The sequence below is a fragment of the Mirounga leonina genome, unplaced genomic scaffold, assembly GCF_011800145.1.
Source record: "Mirounga leonina isolate KUSES-001 unplaced genomic scaffold, KU_Mleo_1.0 Mir_128, whole genome shotgun sequence".
Taxonomy (NCBI): Eukaryota; Metazoa; Chordata; class Mammalia; order Carnivora; family Phocidae; genus Mirounga; species Mirounga leonina.
Genome location: NW_023270320.1, coordinates 2591496 through 2613880, shown reverse-complemented (window position 1 = coordinate 2613880; position 22385 = coordinate 2591496). Strand labels below are relative to the sequence as shown.

At 36.8% G+C, this 22385-nt stretch overlaps 1 protein-coding gene across 6 annotated transcripts in view; it reads right to left on the bottom strand.

Moving 5' to 3' along the window:
* KAT6A (lysine acetyltransferase 6A) overlaps positions 1–22385 on the bottom strand; it is a 107860-nt gene that overhangs the window by 5687 nt on the left and 79788 nt on the right. For all 6 annotated transcript variants that reach the window (XM_035003953.1, XM_035003956.1, XM_035003955.1 and 3 more), the window contains 5 exons: positions 12446–12561; positions 5475–5616; positions 3849–4010; positions 2677–2770; positions 303–534 (listed from right to left, as the gene is read on the bottom strand). In XM_035003953.1, the coding sequence (XP_034859844.1) occupies positions 303–534; positions 2677–2770; positions 3849–4010; positions 5475–5616; positions 12446–12561 (746 nt within the window). The remainder of the gene's footprint in view (positions 1–302; positions 535–2676; positions 2771–3848; positions 4011–5474; positions 5617–12445; positions 12562–22385) is intronic.

The following is a 22385-nucleotide window of genomic DNA, read 5'->3' as shown; positions in this document are numbered from 1 at the left end:
AATATTTTATTAGACATTATTTCTAGAGTTGTTACCTCTTGTATTAAAGGTGCTGCCAACATTAGAAAAGAAAAGCTTCAATAGCTTAGGTCCGAAAGTTAGAAGGAAGACCAGAAAATACAGTTGAAAAAAAAAAAATGCGGTCAATGGTATCAAATATCACAGAAACAAAAATGGTGTCTCAGGATCACCAATGTACCACTTATATTAGTTTATGCCCTTTCACTGATAATCTGGCTGCCTCATCCAAACACTTCTACCTAATTGTCTTTGGAAAGTATACGAAGGGATGTGATACTCACTGGTCACTGCGGAAGTCCAGCATTCGTAGGTGGTGGAGTGTGGAAGTAATGTCTTGAGGGCAGATTCCAGTCAACTTGCTTAACTTCTTAATGCTGATTTGCTTGTCATTTTGGTGATAAAGGCACTCCAATATTACACTTTTCCAGTAAGCCATGTAGGAAAGACGACCTAGATCGGATAATGGTTTCTCTGGAGACCCTGCTTGGCCTTCACGCTTTGATAACAAATAACCTAAAGAAACCCCCGAATCACAAATATGTCAGAGAGCCTAAAATAGGCTAATTCACCAAAATAACAATTCCCTCTTCCACAACCAATCTAAGTAGTATAGGCAATAATAATGTCAAGGGTAAATTCCTTCAAGAAAAAGAACAAAACTGAAAAATTACTTCAACACAGATTTGCACAAGATTATGTAATTTGTATACACTGAACCTTAGGTTAGTATTACTTTGTCTATACTTACTATAAATCACACTGTTAAAATAAATCAGAGGACTTCATATTAATAGGATGCATTAATAAGATTAAGGCAATAACGCTTTTTATTTTACGGGGGGAAAACCTCCCTTGCATTTTTACTTGGACCACCAGATAGCAACAGCTATATCTGAATTGTTAAACAATACAAAAGAATGCCTTCATTTTTACATAATCCTATCTGTTAAGATCGTGGTTCTTCTGTGAGTGAATCAGATGACAATTTCTCACTTCAGCCAAAGCTCTCCTCACTATGACCTCTTACCCTTAAACTCTTAGTGAGCAAGGATGTCAGCGTGAGGGTGTCCCTGTGAGTGTATGGTGGTATCTGTTCTCCTGTCTAGAGCAGGACTCTCAAGAACAGAAAAAGAAAGGCATAAATTGGGGTGCCTGGGTGGCTCAGTCGTTCAGCGTCTGCCTTCGACTCAGGTCATGATCCCAGAGGCCTGGGATCGAGCCCCACATCAGGCTCCCTGCTCGACGGGAAGCCTGCTTCTCCCTTTCCCACTCCCCCTGCTTGTGTTCCCTCTCTCGCTGTGTCTCTCTCCGTCAAATAAATAAATAAAATCTTTAAAAAAAACCAAACAGGGGTGCCTGGGTGGCTCAGTCATTAAGCGTCTGCCTTTGGCTCAGGTCATGGTCCCAGGGTCCTGGGATCGAGCCCCACATCGGGCTCCCTGCTCGGCGGGAGGCCTGCTTCTCCCCCTCCCACTCCCCTCGCTTGTGTTCCCTCTCTCTCGCTGTCTCTCTCTGTCAAATAAATAAATAAAATATTTGAAAAAAAAAAAAGGCATAAATTCTGAGAGCATCAACAATGGAGATGGCAGAAGAAATGCAGTTTTTTGTCATCAAAGGAAACTACTAAAAAGCAGTCTGTGAATGGTAATGTGGGAAAATAGATTACATTAGGAAAAGCAAATGAAAACAAATACTGTAATCACAGACTGCTGTTTGCGTATCTCAAAAGTATAACTAATTAGTGTAATAAAATATTTTCCCCTAACTTTGCTACTTAATGGCATAACACATCCAAACACGAGTCCTACTTCAAAACAATATATTGATATTAAAGGAAATAATCTGAGTTGCACTCTCTACTACCAATCTAAGAAGGCCAAGAAAACGTACAAAATAATCAATGGCACATATTTCCAATAAAATACGGTCAGGAGTACAGTCTAAGGCCAACTAGAATAAGCTGAACTGGTCCATCTGAGAATTAACTTCTTAACACTGGTGATATAATCATCTGATATTTAGAAGAACTGCCTGTATCAAAATATTCCCTCAAAAATCACTTTGTTATAATCAATATAAAATTTACTGTAAGCATATATTTACTTTCTAAGCAAGACTATCAACACGTAAAACAAAATTCAAATTCTACAATGACTTTTTAGAGCTGTTTGGCTTTCAATGTTTAAGTCAGATTAAATTATTTCCTATGCCATTTATTTTTAACATTTTTTTTAAGGTGCACTGCATATTTTAACCACTAGGTAGAGCCCGTAACTAAAAAATGATGTACGTATTTTCCCTGATAATTAGGTAACAAATAAGGTGAGTGCTGTACTTCTTTACTGTACTAACTTACACAATGTGTTGAGTATTGCTGTGAGTTAGAATTATCATGAAACTAAGTTCCACCTGTAAATTAAGAGTTGAAAATTCAAACTATATGCAACAGATCATAAAAAGTTGGTGTTCGGTATAAGCTATTTAAAAATATTTCATGTCCAATCAAAAGAAAAAAATTCATGACTTTAGGTTTTAAAGTCCCATACTGTGACGAAAGATACTAGCAACCAATAAATCATCTGCAAATCTCTAAAAATATATATATATACAGGAGGTCCACAAGAAGAGATAATGAAAAATTACTATAATCCTTACTGAAATCGATGAGAAACCTGCCATAGCCCTTACGCTGGTATTGGGGAAGAATCATTATACAGGAAACGTTGTACTTCTGTTGGCAGTGCTTTTCCTGGTAAAGAAAGTTTTAAAACAACATGCGAGTAAGACTGAATAGTAATGCTAATTATTAAGAAACAAAGACTAACAGTCAAAACCATAGCCCTGGTCCTTTGAGAATAGCATGCACATCAAGAAAAAAAATACCCCACTGGGAGGAGACAGGACAATGTTAAGTCATTGCCATTACCCACAAAGCAACCATCCCAGGAGAATAAAAATGTAAAATAAAATTATGCCATCTAATACCATCTGCAACTCAAAGACAGTATGCCATTGCCTAAGATGAGCAGAGGAATCTGAGTCCCAATCAAACTGCAAAGCTATAAATGATGAGTCAGTGTGGCACTCCAGAAATGGGAAAACTCATCTACCACTTCAAAGACTCTCTTATTTCCTGGTCTGGCGCTACACAGGGCAGTCCCATCTCCCCATCGGTTGTATCTAACTTCACAAAAAACAATCTCAAAATGTTGGGTATAGGCCCTTTTAAAAATCAGGCAATATATATAAAATTATACTTAACTTCTGAAATAGACAATTAACAGAAAGCTGGTACTCCCACTTAACTCTTTCATACACTCAGATTTTATCATAGGATAGCTTAAATAAAAGTACATCTTTTATGTTGTTTTACTACAAAAAACACCTTTTGTTCTCCCCAAGAGAATGGAAGATTACAGGAAGGAGAGAAAATACCCGTGAATAAAAATGGCTTCTTATTCTTATTTCTATTCTTCAAATTTAAACTAGGACGAGAAGATTTAAAATGAGAAAAAGCTCACAGAGGTATTGACTGTGTTTATTTCACAAGTTCCATCTATTACTACCGTGGGACTAGAAGTGATTTAAAAACTTTTCCTCTTGAGTATAAACGGCAGCTCATGTTCCTAGGAGAGTACAGTCTGTTGAATGTTACTAAGCACCTTCGAGCTCTTGGTACATTTCTGAATGTTCCTTCATTTTCCTTTCCAAAAAGCTAGATGGTACCCAGAAGGTGCTGCATTGTGTAGTGTCTCCTAGTGAGAACTGACAAAGATTGTTTCAGATTCCCATGTGAATTCAAACAAATTTTAAGCTGATATACTTACTTTAGAAAAGTAGCCAACAAGGTGGCAGCCCTTGACATCATTCTGTGTTAGTACATAAAAAAGAAATGGCTCCACGTCATAATAGAGTGTTTTGTGGTCAAGAAACAACTTTGCCAAGAGACACAGGTTCTGACAATAAATGGTACTCACATTCCCATCAACCTAGAGGAAAATAAGAACAAAATGATGAGGAAAGTGGTTCTTTAGTTCTAGAATAATAATACACATCACTTACAAATACCTGTGAGTATCCATAGTCCAGCCTAAGAGAAGCTGTCAGTGATCAGAACCTGGAAGCTATCCTTTCAACAGCAGAATTAGGGTACCTGCTGTTTTAAGACAACTAAACATATAAAATACTCTACTTCAACAGAGTACGATTAGCTAGACGAGGAAATGATGACCCTTTTAAAAATTGCATTTTCTGCAACAAGAGTGGCTGCAGTAATACCTCAGATGGCAAGCTGATCTGATTCATTTTTTAAAGTAATTCAACAAAAGATCTAAAAGCAACCTCTTCTAAAATACATTTAAGTAAAACAAGGTGTAACTAAAGTCTCTATGCCAGCAGCGAGAAGCAATGTAGTCTGACTGCCATGATCAGATTTACCCCAAACAAAGCTATTTTCAGGAGTATATGCCAGAGGCACCAAGCAGGTTCCCTAGGTAGGAACCTGGCAAATGAGGTATTTCTTGGAACCGGGTTGGCCAAGATCAGGAGCACTGCAGTGTATTTCTCCTGACACACACCTGTGTTGTTGGGAGTTGCCAGAGCTTGCTCTTTTATGCAAATGCCAATGGATGCCCACATTAAACCCTATGACATTGCTATTTCAGGACTGAAACCTCCTCCACAATTTCAGTAACTTAGTAGTACTTCTTTTAAAATACACAGCAACATATGCTTAAGGTGAGCAGCAGTCTGCTCTTGGGTATTCTGAAACAGTATTGTAAACCACACCCTTCCTCCTCCCCTCAAAGTGAAGAGCTCCACTAGTGCTCCCCTAAAATGAAGGTGTAGGGAAAATCAAGAAAGTTAGAGACTGAGCAGATCCCGACAATCTGAAATTCTATCATCACAGTCAATAACAGAACTGGATACATGGCAGGTACTCAAATTAACACCTGGCGATGACACCACAGAACTGAGGCTCAAGAAACCCATGACTGACAACAGAATCACAGACATAGCCTAAGTCATATCATCATGATGAAGTGAAAAAAAAATTTTTGTATCTTTACAAAGTAAGATTTACTACAGCTATTAAATATACCTCTACAAAATATTCCTTTAAGTAGAGCAAGAGAAATTTTTTCATTTAAATACCATTTCAAAGGCTCTAAGATGCAATTTTATCACATCTAAACATAAACAATCAGTTGGCATTTTATAATCAAATGGAATCCTGAGTTATAGAATAATTTATTCTGAGATCAAGCTGGTGTGACCCTGGTACCATTTGGGTTGGCCTAATTCTGCTTCTCATAACAGCTGAATTATTGGACTCAATCGTTGAGTACAATAGTAAAATAACATTTCAAAAAAATCCAAGTACAATTAGACACAGTATAGGTGGCACTACATTCGAAATGATAGGAAGACAACTATAAAAACATCTACTTTACCTCAAAGACAGAAATATTATTTTTTCTGTAAATCTCATTGGCAGGAGGATGGAACCAACCACATTTCTTCATGTGTTGCTGGAGAATAGTTCTACTTTTCATATATTTTAGACAGAATTCACAAAGATACAATTTAGGCAGCCTGTAAATAATAATTAAACAAAAAAAGACAGGGCTTTTTATAAGACCGTAAACTTTCACAACTATCCTTTTTTGACACTCATTACTACCCAAGTAAAAAGGTGGAGAATGCATTGTCATCCCCATTAATCAAATGAAAGAGAGAAAACAAACTAAAGATAAAACTAATTTGGTTAACAGCATCCAACTAATTAACAAGGAGGGCAAGGGTGAGAAGTAAAGATATCCAATTCAGTGATCTTATTAGACTAACACTTCCCAGGCTTTTTTAAAATTTACCCACGTGGCAGACAATGAAAATCTCATATTCTCCCCTCCTTGATAATCTCTACTAAGTAGAAAATAAAACCTACCTTCAGAACACCCAATAAGTGAAGAAGATTTTTGTCAAGGTATATATGCTGTCTTCCTTTATTTGATCATTTATCCATTTTTTTTCAGAACAACATGGGTTTGGACATCCACTTATATGTGGATTTTTCTTGGTAAATACAGTACAGTAATATAAATGTAACTTCTTTATGATTTTCTTACTTTATCTTCTCTCTAGCTTACTTTATTCTAAGAATATAATATATAGTACATGTAACACAAAATATGTTGACTGTTTATGCTATTGGTAAGGCTTTTGGTCAACAGTAGACTATTAGTTAAGTTTTGGGGGAGTCAAAAGTTATACATGGATTTCTGACTGTGTGGGGAGTTGGTGCCCCTAAATGCAGTGTAGTTCAGGGTCAACGGTACTACTGTGTGTCAGACCTTGTGCTAGGTGCACTAAGTATAGAGTGCTGAATAAAATGGATATAAAGTGGGTATTATAAAAGCAGACTTTATACATCTTTTTAAGTATAAAACTATAATAATACATCTTTTCAAGTTAGGACATCCACTATACTACCTCCTTCCTTTGACCCCTGAAATTCTGGCTTTCCCTCTGGTTAAATATCCCATTAAATTCTGCAACTTAAAAGTCTATTATTCAACAAGTGAAATAAAAGTTCAAATTTTTCTTTCAGATGTTCTGTTATTAATTTATATTTATACAATAGTCAAGCTATTTTAGCAGTAATTTAATAGGACTTCTTTACAATGTCCCGTTTATGAGGAGCTAGGCAAGTGACTGGATCAGTTCATAAAGTAATGGAAATAATATAACCTAAATTAAAAGTCAGTGGCTTTTATACCTATTTTAGTGTAATCCACAAGACCATGTGGCTCTTCTATTATAAAATACACACCTCATTTATCCTCAGCACAGACTTCCCTGCATCCTGAACTGTGTCTAGAACTGGACATGCCTTGGTAATCTGAGATCTGATACTATCATTAAAAGCTACATATACAAAAATACTAGATATGAGGACAAAAACCATAATCCAAACAAATTACTGCATTTTCTCTCAAATAAAGAAGTATTGAAGCTGAAGGAAATTTTAATAAACCTCATTAGTTTAGTTGCTATCAGTGTGGATAGCTATACTTTAAAAAGATTACACTGGAATTAAAGAAAAAAGTAGATTAACACACAAAAACGTCTAATTTGTTAAAGTGTGAAGACTACACTATTTTTTCAAGTACTACTTTGGAAGCCACTTTTAAAACATAATTATATTTTATCTGAAAACATTTAACATTCAACTGAGACCTTTGCCAAGGTGTATTCATGGAGCTCCAGTCCTGTATGCAGTAAGTGTTTCATGCTCAAATAAGGGTGGAAAAAGGCATGTATGTGACTTTTTTCTTTCTCCCTTGGAGATTTACAATGTGTATTCATTCTTCCTACACAACCTCACAGCTTACTTTTAAAACTGTCGTTCATAGCACACTAAAAGCTTCCAGGGAACTGCTGAGGTATAATATTTCTAAGTGTCTACAATATCTAATACTGGTTTCCAAAATCTCTCATATTAGACAAACCAATACAACCTGAAATTATGGCATTAGTACAAAAGTCATTTCAAAACAAAGTACTGAGTAAAACAAATAATAACTGGCATTACAAATCGAAGTCAAGAAACAGGAGCCAAGAGCACTGAAAAGAAAGATTTCCTAGGTGACCCTTACTTCCTTTGCATGCTGCCTCAAATTCTACTACACAGAGAAGGAATGGCAGTAAGATAGATAGCTTTTTTTACCACCAGAATTAAAAAATCTCAAAACGAAATGGCCCCAATTATAAACTTCATTATCTAATGTGGGCACTAGATATACTAACAGAGTCTCAGAGCCGACCCACAACTGCCAGACTATTTTCCTGAATATGTGGATTTTGAATAATTTCTTCTTCTGAAAAGAAAGGTAGAAGGAAGTTCTCCCTGGGTAATTAATGGCATCCTCCTTCTTCCAACTACCTTACCTTTATTTACCACTGCTAAATTCTCAATGAGCAATTCTACCTTGTTGCAACATAAAGATATAGAAGAATCTGTGAATACGGTTTCATTTTGAGAGCTAAATATTACAACTAAATATTCCCTACAATGTGAATCTGAGCAACATAAACAAAATCCTGGGAAAAAAGGAAGGGAGGGAAGAGTGACAGGCCACTAAACTTTCTAGATTATGCTAAAGATAAATGCCAACGTTAAAAGCATCCAATTCAACTTTTAGGTCTTGGTACAGAGACATGAAAATAAAGTACAACTTATTTTGTAAGGTCTATGAAAGAAGGTCTAATTTTTAAAGCTCTCGCAGTAAGCAAGTTGTTCAAGGAAATCTAAGAAGGAATGAAATCTATAAAAAAATTACTGCCAAGTCTTATCTGGTAAATTTTAAGTTCATGCTATTTCCTTGAATAGCAGGATATGTGATAGTTTCTTGATTAAAAAAAAAAACTTCAGCAAATCTTAGTATCTGAAAAATGACAAAGTAAAAGCAAGCATCATAATCTACTTGATTCCAAACTCAGTTCTTGCTGAAAACATTTTAAAATAAAGCCTCTTACTTTATTATAACCAAGCCCACTGGGATGACACTGTTAGTCTAAAGGCATCTGATAAAACTCCTAGAAAAACAAAATGTTTTAGTACAGTACATATGGCTGAAGTTCTTTCACTGAAAAAACACATCATATAGAAAGAACATCAGATTACATGCAATGAAGTATAGTTATAGAGAGTATGAATATTCTTAGCCCTAAAGAATACTGCTGGGTGCTGCTTTTTGTCATTGTCTTCCTGACAGAGCATCTAGGCCTTGACTATCAAATAGGTGTATGGTCGCTTTGATCAATTGCATCATGAGGTGTAGCTTCTATACCTGAAATTGATTCTAGAGTCAGCCACTCTGCTGATACCCTAGCATGTGAAGGCAGGACTGGGCCAAAACTGTACGCACTTTAGAAGCATTGCTTCCCTTACTTCTAGGATGATGCAAATATTCTTCCCAGGAACTCCTATGAGGTATCTTCTTGGCTTCTGAACATTGCCCAAGATAGTAGCAATTTGTGTAGTCTTTATAATAGGTCTACTTGTAGTAAAATTTTAATACAACAACAAAAACTCTGTCAAATATTACTTAAATCAAAGATCATGGTAAAAGCCATGTGAGATCAATGTAGATACAGATGCTATACAGAGTAGTGCAAGCTTGATGGTTAAAGGTTATGGCTATGTGGTAAGAGAAAAGTGAGACTAAATCCTGGTCCTGCCACTTATGAACTGTATGGTCTTGAATATGTTTGCAGGGCCCTGGTCTGGAAAATGAAGATAGTAATATTTACCTCTCACAGAATTATTCCAGAGATATTTAGTCCAGTACCAAGCTCAATGATGGTAACTAAAGCTACTATTAATTTATGATTAATACTATGAATAGTTTTATTCTTTCATTCATTTTATTTCATCATTAATGGTCACCCAAAGACCTTAAGGATGCTGGGCTTTAGTAACTGGGGCTGTAAGTAATCTATGCATCAAATCAAGTCAGGAACAGGATCAAAAGGGAGAGGAAACTTCCCAAGCTACTTAATTACAATCCTTTAGGATTTCAATATGATCTCCTTGCAAAAAGGTTATTATGAAATAAGTTCTAAACAGCTCAGGAGTAGGATATCCCACGATCATAGTCACTCTTGCCTTCAGCCCATCTATGTCATGTTTTAGGGGATTCTCTATGAAACCTGTTTGCCATATATGAGCATCACATGGCCCTGTTGGAGAAACTTAGGGTTAAAACTCTGGTTTATACTATTCAATGTCTAAGACTTAACCATACTGCTCCAAACAAAGCAGCATTATTGGCTTCATTGTTGTTGTTTCATTTTGTTTTGTTTTTTAGGTCAGAGATGCAAGATTACTTAAAATACAATGCACACACAAATATCTGGATATTATGGGATATAATGCACAAGCCCACTTCCCAAAAGATTTTCCTTTTGGGATCTTTTCTATTTGCTGCAACTGTTCTGTTCTTGCATTCCCAAAAGATTTTCCTTTTGAGATCTTTTTTATTTGCTGCAACTGTTCTGTTCTTGCATGCTTTGGGATTTTGAGTTTTTTAAGAAGTGTTCAAAACCTTGAATATTAAGAATAATTTAGAAGTAATTTAGCACAGAATAATAAATTCTAATAAAATAAAACAAAGTAAGGCCCTAGGTTTTTTATTTGGAAAACATAAGGTCTACTTATGTTGGCATGTTAGCCAACTCAAGTTTAATAGAACAAGCCTAAACTCATTTAAAATTAGACATATGTATTTTTAAAATGTAACTAAGAGAATTATGAATGAAGAAAAAGTCATAATTACTTAAGAATCTATTAAACTATAGAATATTTTTTGATGGAAAATTCAGGGAACACTCCACAATGGATAAAGAAATGTACTAAACATCTAAAATTTTATTTAAGAAAATGTCTAAAATTTTATTCAAGAAAGTTGATAAATTTTACAGTTCCTATCCCATTGCTGCTTTCTACTATGATTCTTATTTTTCTGTAGGCAATGTTTATTAAGAATAAACTGATAACCAATTCCCTCAAACCTGATAAAGAGATCAGGTTCTAGTGACAATCTTATCAGAATAAAAAACATTTTTAATGAAGCCTTTTCATATCTTAAAAGACAATAGCCTCATGGTTCCACTCTCATTCTCTTGAAAAGCAAGTGCTGAGGCTGGCTCTCTAGTATCATCTCTGAGTAAATTTCCTCTCCTCCCCGTGAGTACAGGAGTCAAGGTGCCTATGGTTTCAATCTCTCTGTACCGCAATCCCTGCACCAGCTGATTCGCACGCACATGTTAACAAACTTTATTGTCTAAGTCGAGCATGTTTTGATTTGGACAGCTTGCAAAGAGTTCACTAAATAAATGATAATAATTATTTCTTTAAACTTAACGAAGAAATTAATTCCTCAGCATATTTCTTCTTGATCCTGTAATTATCTGAATATCCAGAACTCTTGAGGAATTGCCTTGAGTACCTGATTCTGTAAGTAGTTGAGGAATTTCCTGCCCTCTTTTTTAACATATATAAATATATAATCACATATCATGTAATCTTCTTTTAACAATGTGTTAATTTTTGTTTTCCCATGATATAAACAGAGTGCTGCCTTACAGATCTAACACAGTGTTTAAGGCTAACTAACCCTACAATAATTGGCTCTCAATTGCTTGTGTGTTAGCTTCCTGAAATTTTGCTTTCTCTTTTTTTTTTCCCCAGTCACTGAGGTTTGTGTCCATAATAATATTCTCATTCCTGTTTTTTCTACGTCTGCTTACATCTGGAAACCAGTTATCAAATTATGTGGAAAGAAAAAGTAAAAACAATACTGAGTTTTAGTTTGTTGTTTTTTTTTTAACAAATATACTAGCTTATTCCCAGCTTCTGGAAATAAACCATGTTAAAGCACTCTGTATACTGTAAAGCACTAAATAAATGTTATAATTACCTGTGCTAATATTTTGGACTAGCAATGTCACTAGATAGGTAAAAAGCCACATAATGAGAGTACTCTGAACATGTGTTTAACTCACAGAGCACTTATTATTCCTTACAACACTCTGCTAAATGGGAAACCTGAGGCCTAAGTAGTTTACAAATTAAAGAGAACATTAATGTGACTGCTACACTTCAAAGTTTAATTTTTTGACCAAAACTTTTCAACTCTTTTAAAAATTTCAACCCTAAAGGAAAAAAATACTATCTGACATTATTGAGAACTTATCTCCTAAGTGATTTACATGTTTTAACTCAATTTAATGTTCACAATAAACCCTATGAGGTGAATACTATTTTTACCCCCATTTTGCAGATGAGGATACTGAGGTACAGGCTAGTTGGATAACTTCTAAGGTTATATAGCTTATAAATGTCAGAATTGAGTCATGAAACCAATTTGGCTTTACTAAAAATGCTGCCTCATCCCAAAAAGCTCGTGACTGATTACTTTTTATGTCTTGAAACCCAAGCTATTTACATGTAATATTACTGCATACCATTTGTCCAATTATTCCTGGGAAAACAAACCATTCACTAAGTTTGTTAAATTATAAAAATTTAGACAAAAGGTTACTCAGTGGAACTTTATTTATACTTCAGTAGTGCGAAGTATGAAGGCAAATTTCTCTTAAAGAAAAAATGTTTCCCTGTCGTTCTGACCATGTGTCAGGTTTCCAATTTTAAGTAACAGCTTTTGGACAGGTTACAGAAAAGAAAATCTAAAGCCAACTGGGATTAAGTGGTTGCCAAATTATGCTGCTACTATGGACATTTACAAGCCACCAGTTTCCTCAAATGTATAAAGATGAGTGGACTAAAATGTCCCCAAGATCTAGTGTTGGGAGTTCTATGAATCTAAAAATAGAAGGTAAAGGGTTTCTCAAAACATACCTTGAGTATTCTTGAGGATATGGGGAGGAGTACCAGGTGTGAATTTCATACTTCCCAAACTCAATGACAGAGGGACAGCGGACTTGTGGATCAGGGGGACCAGTCACTCCAACTTTCTGTGCAGTCAAAAAATACATCACAAAAGTTAGCTAAATTAAATCTACTGGGATAGATATTTTAAAAAGCTGAAATTAAATGTTGTCCTCTCAGGATTCCAAAGAACAAAAAAAAGCCAGGAACAAACTAACAAGTTTTGAAATAAGCTGTATTATTTTTTGTAAACAGGGTACTTGAATGGAGAGCAAAAATGATTATACATCTTTTAGAACCAAATGCAACTGGTGTCATTCCATTTTCCATATTTAATAAGACTGCGAATATTTTCCGCAATTAAACTCACTCCCTTAATTACTTAGTTGTTAAAGAGCTGCTGGCATTTGGGGATAGAAGACAAAGAATAATTTTTTTTTTTTTAAGATTTTATTTATTTATTTGACAGAGAGAGACATAGTGAGAGCAGGAACACAAGCAGGGGGAGTGGGAGAGGGAGAAGCAGGCTTCCCGCGGAGCAGGGAGCCCGATGTGGGATTCGATCCCAGGACCCTGGGATCATGACCTGAGCCGAAGGCAGATGCTTAACGACTGAGCCACCCAGGCGCCCACAAAGAATAATTTTTAACAAGGAGGGAGAAGGAGCTCTGAACACTTGCCAATGTCATACAGACAATGCCTTACCAGACAACAGAAACGACCCACTGAACATGTGAGCACATAGAGAAAAGAGTGACTATTTGGTTTGGGAAGGTAGGTAATATTAAAAGAATATGACAAAACAAGTACCAAAAGTCTTTAAGTCATTTTACACTGCCCCTAAAATTACCTTCATTAGTAGCTCTTCACAGATTTAAAAACAAAAATACTTTTCTACACATACTGTTATCCCTTTTATCTACCTTCTGTTCATAACGAAAACAATCTCTATGCCCCTATCTCTGCAAAAACCTGAGCCACATTATCTAAAAGAAGAATAATTTGTAAAGCCTTTATGACTTCCACACCAGCAATTTAAATATAAGCCACTGCTGATGACTACAAAGATCAGGTTTTAAAACCTTAAATTCAAGAGCAATTTGATTTGCTCTATAACCAATAGAGGAATAGATTCATACATATATACATGTATATGGGTGAGTATATTATGTATATATTATATATTTATCATGGATACCCCATAAACATTCATTTAAGATTAAGCATTGGGGCGCCTGGGTGGCTCAGTTGGTTAAGTGTCCACTCTTGGTTTCGGCTCAGGTCATGATCTCAGGGTGTAGGACTGAGCCCCGCCTAGGGCTCCGCGCTCAGCTCACAGTCTGCTTGTCCCACTCCCTCCCCCTCTGCATCCTCCCCCACTCTCTCTTTCTCTCTCTAAAATAAGTAAATAAATAAAATCCTAAAAAAAAAAAAAAAAAAAGACAACAGTAACACTGACTTAAGAAAAAGAGTTAGAATTTAGCCCAAACACAGTATTAATAACCCTTCATCAAAAGAATAACAAACATTATCCTTCAACTTTATGCTTTAAAACCAGAGAAATTTATTAAAAGTCTCTTGTTGGAGCTCACAGACAGACACACCTCCACACACCCCTACACACTTTCTAACAAAACAGAAAAGATCAGATACTTTTATTCACTGTTTTATGTAAATTCATTTAAGGAAGAAGGCTCTTCACTACAACTAATAGGAGAACTCTCCCTGGCCTTTCTAACCATTTTCTTTTATAAAAAGGCCAAGGGATTTATCTCAGGTTTCATACTGGAATACAGCCAAGTGAAACCTCAACCTCTTAGACATCTCAAAACAAAAGACAAACATCTATTAGTTCGATCAATTGTGTTATGAGACCAAGGAGTACTGGGGCTCTTCCAAATGCAAAAATCATTAAAAACAAACACACAGGAGGGGAAGAATGAAGGGGGGGAATCGGAGGGGGAGACAAACCATGAGAGACTATGGACTCTGAGAAACAAACTGAGGGTTCTAGAGGGGAGGGGGGTGGGGGGATGGGTTAGCCTGGTGATGGGTATTAAAGAGGGCACGTTCTGCATGGAGCACTGGGTGTTATGCACAAACAATGAATCATGGAACACTACATCTAAAACTAATGATGTAATGTATGGTGATTAACATAATAAAAAAACAGACACACAAGACAGGATTAAAATAAGATTTTTTCATTTCTCAAAACCAAAATAAAACTTGTAAAAAGGCTTTAAAAACACTATTTTTTAAACTACATTCCAGAATCAAGTATTCTAATTCATAAAGTAGCATCTTTTAACCTATCTTCACAGCTCAAAATAACAAGAACAATAGTATAGAAAGTATCAGAATAACAAAATATCAGAAAACAACTTCCTGAGCCAAGGATCAAATACAAAGCACAGAGGTTGAAAAGATGCACCTGCTGAGGCACTGCCTGTCCTTTGAGAGCTTTCCCATCAGCTGCCCGTGGCTCTTCTAGGCGGATGCCCGATGTAAAAGTGGATAGCCAGTTCCAGTATAACTGTTTGCACATCACCGCAACTCAGAGAGTCTGTGTAAAACTAGATTCACAGCAGACTTCCCCACCGCCTTTACCTATCCTCGAGGACCTTTCTGCACTGTGAAATGGCTGGCACATGCGCTCATCCACCTCTGTCCTCCACCACCATCTCCAACTCCCTTATGAAAGCCTCAAGAGCCTGTGTACTTCCGTTTACTACGGTTTACAAGTTAACAAAGGCTCTCTGCAGTGAGGAAGCAACAGCTGCATACAAACCACTCATTAACTCAGTCCTTCCAAAATCAAACTGTCAAATCTGAAATGAAAGGCACCAGGGTGGCTCAGTCAGTTAAGCATCTGCGTTCGGCTCAGGTGGTGATCTCAAGGTCCTGGGATCCAGCCCCACACCAACGGCAAGCTCCTTGCTTCACAGGGAGTCTGCTTCTCCTCTGCAGTCCCCTCAGCCCCCCACTTGTGCACTCACAAGTGCGCTCTCGCTGTCTCAAATAAATAAATGAAATTTTCTTTAAAAATCTGAATGACAAGGTTAGTTTTGCTAGATTTTATTTTTAAATTTCAGCCAAAATACTCTCTCATTAAACATGCAGCTTTCTAAAGCAGCAGCTATCTAATATAATCAAGAACGTAGGGCCGCCTGGGTGGCTCAGTTGTTAAGCAGCTGCCTTCAGCTTAGGTCATGATCCCAGGGTCCCCCATGTCGGGCTCCCAGCTCAGCGGGAAGCCTGCTTCTCCCTCTCCCTCTGGCCCTCTCCTTCCCCCTCGCCCTGCTTGTTTTTTCTCTCTCTCTCAAATAAATAAAATCTTGAAAAAAAAGCACCAAAAATTTTTTTTAACTAGAATTCTGCCACTTTGTGCCTCCTTTTCATTTGAATATGCCAACATCTTGAAAAGATGACATATATTCCAAATCAGAATGGACCTTTCAATCTAAGAAAGGGTGGGGGGCACTAAACCAAAAGGTAACTTTAAATATGCCTACTCTAGATAATAAAACTTTTATTATTAGCAGTTTATGAGAAAAGATTATTACTCTTCTGCAAATACTCCACCTCCACCAAATGACTCTAATTCTAATTTCCAATACACAGAAGCAACTCTTGCAGTACCCTCCAAGTCCAGATCTGGTTCAAACATGAAAATTACAATTGATCTACAACTGATACACAGTTCCGCTCCCTTCCTCTTGCCTTCCATCAGATAGCTCCCCCTCAACTTTCCCTTTCCATTCCCCATGGAAGAATGGCATTTTGAAGTGGGAGTGGAGGGCGGGAGTGTACCCTTATTATTAAGTATGAGAATGTGAAGTGTAGGGAAAGAGAGGTCTTTCTGCTATTTGAACATTTTCCTATAGAAACACTCTAATAAAAAATAATTCTGTTCATTAGGGATTAGAAGTTGCATGATGAAAGAGATATGTAAGAATGAGTTCACATACTCCAAAATGAAGGGAGCATGAACTTAAAGAATAAAAAGAATCAGCATTTGTGGAGCCAATACTGTGCCAGACTGTTATCTCATTTAATCCCCACAGTTGGTTCCTCAAAGTAGAAAAGAATTTGCCCACTTCATAGATGGGAAAAAAGGCTCAGAGAAGTAAAGAGGCAAAAAACTTCAGGAAAGGAACATCAACAGTGAAGAATAAAGATAGAAAAGAACAAAATGAGAGGGCTGAGATACAAAGCACGCACTGCCCTTGATTAATTAATTAATGTTTTGAATTCCAAAAGTTATGTTTTTTTTGAACTGGAGCTTAGTTTTCCAAAGAAGTGAAGCTACCAGTTCACAGACTCTTAGCTGAAACCCTTCACACAGAATGTGCTTTGCAATCTTGAATTTTTCGAGTTTAGCGAAGTATTACATATGTATCTGAAATCAACAGCCCCGGCAGGATTTGGGGCAACACTCCATAATCAGATACACTAATATTTCTTTAGCAGAGCATATGAATATTCATATTAAATGGGATAAGTAAAGAATATGTATGGTGTCATGTGAGTTCATACCATGTTTTGCCAACAATTCTGTTTAGTAAGTGAGATCTTACTGTAAAATGAGTTATATATTTTTTTCATTCTCCAAAGAAGATATACAGATGGTCAATAAGCACATGAAAAGAAATCACTAATCATTACGGAAATGCAAATGCAGACCACAATGAGCTATATCACTTCACACCTATTAGGATGGATACTATCAAAAAACAGAGAATAACAAGCGTTGGAGAGGATGTGCAAAAACTGGAATCCTTGAGCAGTGCTGGTGAAAACGTAAAATGGTGCAGGCACTGTGGAAAACAGTTTGGCAGTTCCTCAAAAAAACAGAATTTTCATATGAACCAGTAATATATTAAAGAATTGAAAGCAGAGACTCAAAACAGGTATTTGCCCACCCATTTTCATTATTCACAATAGCCAGAAGGTAAAAGCAACTTAAGCAACTTAAGTGTCCATCGGATGAATGGATAAAACATTCATGTATTATACCAAGTGATAAATATACATATAAATTCCGGTAAGGGAATTCTGAATAAACATGGATGAACCTTAAAGAAATTATGCTAAGTAAAGTAAGCCAGACACAAAAGGGCAAATATTTTATGATTCCACTGAGGCCTACCTATAGGAGTTAAATTCAAAGACAAAAAGTAGAATAGTGATTGCCAGGGGCTAGGGGAAGGAGAAAAGGGAAATTATGGTATAATGAGTACAGAGTTTCAGTTTGGGAAGACAAAAAAATTCTGGAGATGGATGGTGGTGATGGCTGCACAACAGTGTATACACATACTTCATGCCACTAGACTGTATTCTTAAAAATAGTTAAGATGGTAAACTTTATGTTATTTTTATTTTACCACAGTAATTTTTTGTTAAGTTTTCAGGAAGCTGGATCTCAGAATTGTAGATGTGATTACAGACTACTTCCTGTCTCTTTCTTCCCCAATGCCTTTTTTGTTCCTCTACACTCAGATATTTCCCTTGTTTTACCATTATATACTGATAAAGTCTAGAATTTTATCTTCAGCCCTATTATCCTTTCTCTCCGTAAGACCTCTCTAATCCAATGACCCTACCAGTTTTTCACTCTCTGTATGCCGTCCTTATCCAGCTTAGATTCCAAGGTCTTTTACTGAACTTCATCTTTGCATATATCCTTATCTTCCCTGCTTTTCTCCCGATGCAACAATAAAATCCCAACTCTGGTTAAATTCACATCTCCACATAATCCAACATCTGAATATGGTTAGAGAAAAACACAGAATCACACTGACTGTTCTCAATTTATAATTCTTAACTAACCTCAAATGGGCCCTTTGATGCTTCTCTAACTCTATTCACTCTTCCATTTTCCTTAAAAATTACTTCATACTTTTTCCTATCTCCTCAAGCCTCCAACACCTCTTAGCGCATCTTCACTTTCAATCAATGCCTTTGCTTCCTACTACACTAGAAAACTAAGAAGCAGTCAAAAGAGAACTTCCACAGCTTTCCAAAGCCACATCTGCATTGTCTACCTTCTGTGCCCACAAAGCCCATCGTTCCTTAATACTACAGCTCAACTGTCTGTGCTCCCATATAAAGTAAGTGCCTCTACTTGCATACTGGACAATTTTCCCTTCCCTTTTTTGCATCACCAGGTTTCTCTCCACTAGATCATTTCTATTAGCATATAAACAACTGTTATTTCTTCCATATTTAAAAAAATGGGTATATTCTTTTGCCTTCACATCTTCAACCAACTATTCTCTTTCTCTGTTCCCCTTCATTGCAAACTACATCAAAAGAGTAGCCCCATATTACTTCTATAACCAATTTCTCTTCTTCCATTTCTTTTTGAACGAGTTCCAATCACCTTCCTCTTCCCTCATGGAAACTGCTTCTCAAGTTCACTCCCATGTTACTAAATCTGATCAATTTTCAGTCTTCAATTTACTTGATGTATCCACAGAATTTTCCATTCCTTCTTTCTTGAAATAGTTTTTTCTCACTTTGTTTGTAAGGAACCAGTATCTCCAAGATTTTCCTCTTCCACTGGCCATTCCTTCTTTCTCCAATTTCTTTTTTTTTTTTTAATTTTTTTTTTTAAGATTTTATTTATTTATTCATGAGAGACAGAGAGAGAGAGAGAGAAGCAGAGCCCGATGCAGGACTCGATCTCAGGACCCTGGGATCATGACCTGAGCCGAAGGCAGACGCTTAACCGTCTGAGCCACCCAGGCGCCCCTTTCTCCAATTTCTAAAAGTTGGAGTACCTCAGGACTCTGAGCTCAGAGCTCTGCCCTTTCCTTTGGTGACCTCATCTAGTCTCCTTCCTTTTAGTACCACCAACTTACTGACAAGTTCTACATTTAAATTTTTGGCCCAGACCTACGCTTTGAACTCCAGACACACATATCCCACTGTCTACTTGATATCTTCTCTCCTGAATGCCTTATAGGAATCTTAAATTCAATGTGTTCAAAATCAAACTCCTGACCTTTTTTTCCTCAAACCTGCTCCTCCATAATTCCTTATGATCCCATAACCATCAGCATATCCTAATGGTCTTCAAAACATAATTCAAAACCTTCAAAACATAATCAGAATACCAATTCTACCTCTAACACTATGTTCCAAACCCCTGTATCTCCTACTTGGATAATTCTAATAGCCTCCTAAGTTTCCTTGTTTTTGTATTTCCGCCTCAATCTACATAGAAACCAGAGTAATCCTGTTCAAACTTAAGTTACTCTTCTACTCAAATCCTCCAAGGGTTGGTATCTCACTCAGAGTAAAAGCCATAGTCCTTATAATGACCTAGAAAACCCTATCATATCTGACCTCCCAATACCTTTCTGTCCTCTCATCACCTAATTTCTATTCTACCTCGTACTTACTCGGTTCCAGCCACACTGGCCTTCTTTGTGTTTCCTTGACCATGCCAAATACAAATCTCAATCAGGGCCTTTGCATTTCTGTTCCCCTGTCTGGAATGTTATTCCCCCTGATACTCACATGGTTCATTCTCTTACCTCCTTCAGGTTTCTGTTAAATGTCAGGCAGTCCCTAACCCAACAATTTAAAACTGCACAAATCCACCCTTTGCCTCTGAATTCTCTCTCCCTCCCTTGTTTTTTCTCCATAACACTACCACATGGTATACTATTTACTTTAACCTAGCCCCAACCCAACTGTAAGCTCCTAATGAGGATTAAAAAAAAAATCTGTTTTGTTCACTGCTGTATCTCCAGCACCTGGCAGATGGTAACTTGTACTCAGTAATATTTATTGTTAAATGTTATCTATGATAACAACCTCAGTTACTACCTACGTAGTTTCATCTATCACTTGTGTGCTGATAACCCGGCATATCTCCTACCTAAAACCCTCCTGATCTGCATATCCATATATACAACAGTCTACAGAAGTCCCCCATTTTAGATTTCATATAAGCCCCCAATTTATGTAAGCAAGGTCTCTTCTTCTATCAAAAAAGCTCCTCTTTCCACATTTAGTATCACCCACTCAAAACAGAAGAACACTGGGAGATTTATCTGGTTCTGCCCTCTCCTTCAACCCCAACTCCCAACATCCCATCTTTCCCATTCTATCCTAAATCTTTCTCAAAATCTCTGCCTACTGGATCTCCTCTACCTTCATTTGGGTCCTAGTCACTTTTCATTCTGATTACTGTAATCACTGGATTGGTAGATGTCCTTGTTCATGTCTTATTCAATCCAATGCTCACTGTATCACCAAAGCTGAGTTTCTAAACATAAATACAATTATGTCACTCTTTTTAAAGTCTTCAATAGCTCCTCAAGAACTATTTAACTACTTGAAAGAACTCCTGTAACTAAAAAATAAAGTACAAACTCTTAACATGAACCATGGGACCTGTGTGATCTGGTCCATACTTACCATTTCAATCTCATCTCTCACTTCAACTCCAGCCAAACAAATTGCATGCAACTCCAAGGGTTCAATAAGCTTTCTCAAACCCAAACTGTTCTTTTTGAAATGCCTTCCTTCTCTTGCCCAATAGTAAAGTCTTACTCATTCCCTCAACAGCCTGCTCAAATATCACCTCTTCTATGAAGACTCCCCTAACATCCCTAGACAGATACCTTCCTGTTCATTCTCATTTCATCTTATGTATATCTCTATGGCAGCATGATACCATGAACTAGATTCATGGATCTGGAGTCGGACTGAATGGGTTCAAATATTGATTCTGATACTAACAACTATATGACTCTAGGTAAGACATCTTTATAAGGCTTCATTTCTTCATCTGTAAAACAGGAACAAGTAACAAGGTTGTACTAAATGAAAAAAACTTATATATAATGCTGTATGTAGTACCTGGCACAGAGTAAAAGGGTATCTATTACTAACCACATAGCTTTGTTTATAAATGTCTCTTCAACTGGAGAACAGGGACACATTTTCTATTTATCTAAGAATTTCTAGCACCTAGCACCAACTAGCAGAAACTCACATTTATCTAGTGCTCATTATATGAATGATACACTAAGCACTTTGCAAATATCAACTCATTCAATCCTTTCAACAAATCTATTAAGTAAGATCACTCAGCAGAGGTAGGATTTGGACCTGTGCAGGCTGTTTCTAATACGTAGGCTCTTAACCACTATCTTAATAAATAATAAAATTGTGCTAAACTGTCAAAGGAATGAATTCAAAATACATTTAACTAGCCTTTAATATATGACTTGTAATTAATGGGCAAACACCTAAGACACTAAAGCAAGCCTCCACTCCCCATCTCTAATTTCACCAGTACCAAAGAGAAATCATTCCAACAACAAAAAAGCAGTCACGGGTATACCTTTAAATCCTGGCATGCCAAGACTAATGTAATGTCCTCTTGCTAGCTTTTTTTTTTTTTTTTAAAGAGAGAGAGAAGGCCGACTGGTATGGAAAGGGAGAGAGCATCTTAAACAGGCTCCACACCCAGCTCAGAGCCTGATGTGGGGCTCAATCTCACAACCCTGAGATCATGACCTGAGCTAAAATCAAGAGGCAGATGCTTAACCAACTGAGCCACCCAGGGGACCCCCCCCACAACTAGCCCTCCAAAATTCAGCCCTATACTAGTTATTCAATATATTTCTTACCATTGCCCAACAAAAATTCACTCTGTTTTATCTATCAAACTAAATACAAGCAGTTCTTGCTTTATATGGTGCTATGTTAACTCAAACTTATGAATATCTAAACTGAGATCAAATCTCAGTCACCACAGAAATGTATAAAGAATGGACACGATTCTACTCGGCACGTTTCCATTAACACAGTACCATGCAAAGCAAGGACTATCTGTACCATGACACCTTTATGAGCAACTACTGTGTTTTCTACATCATCTCCACAA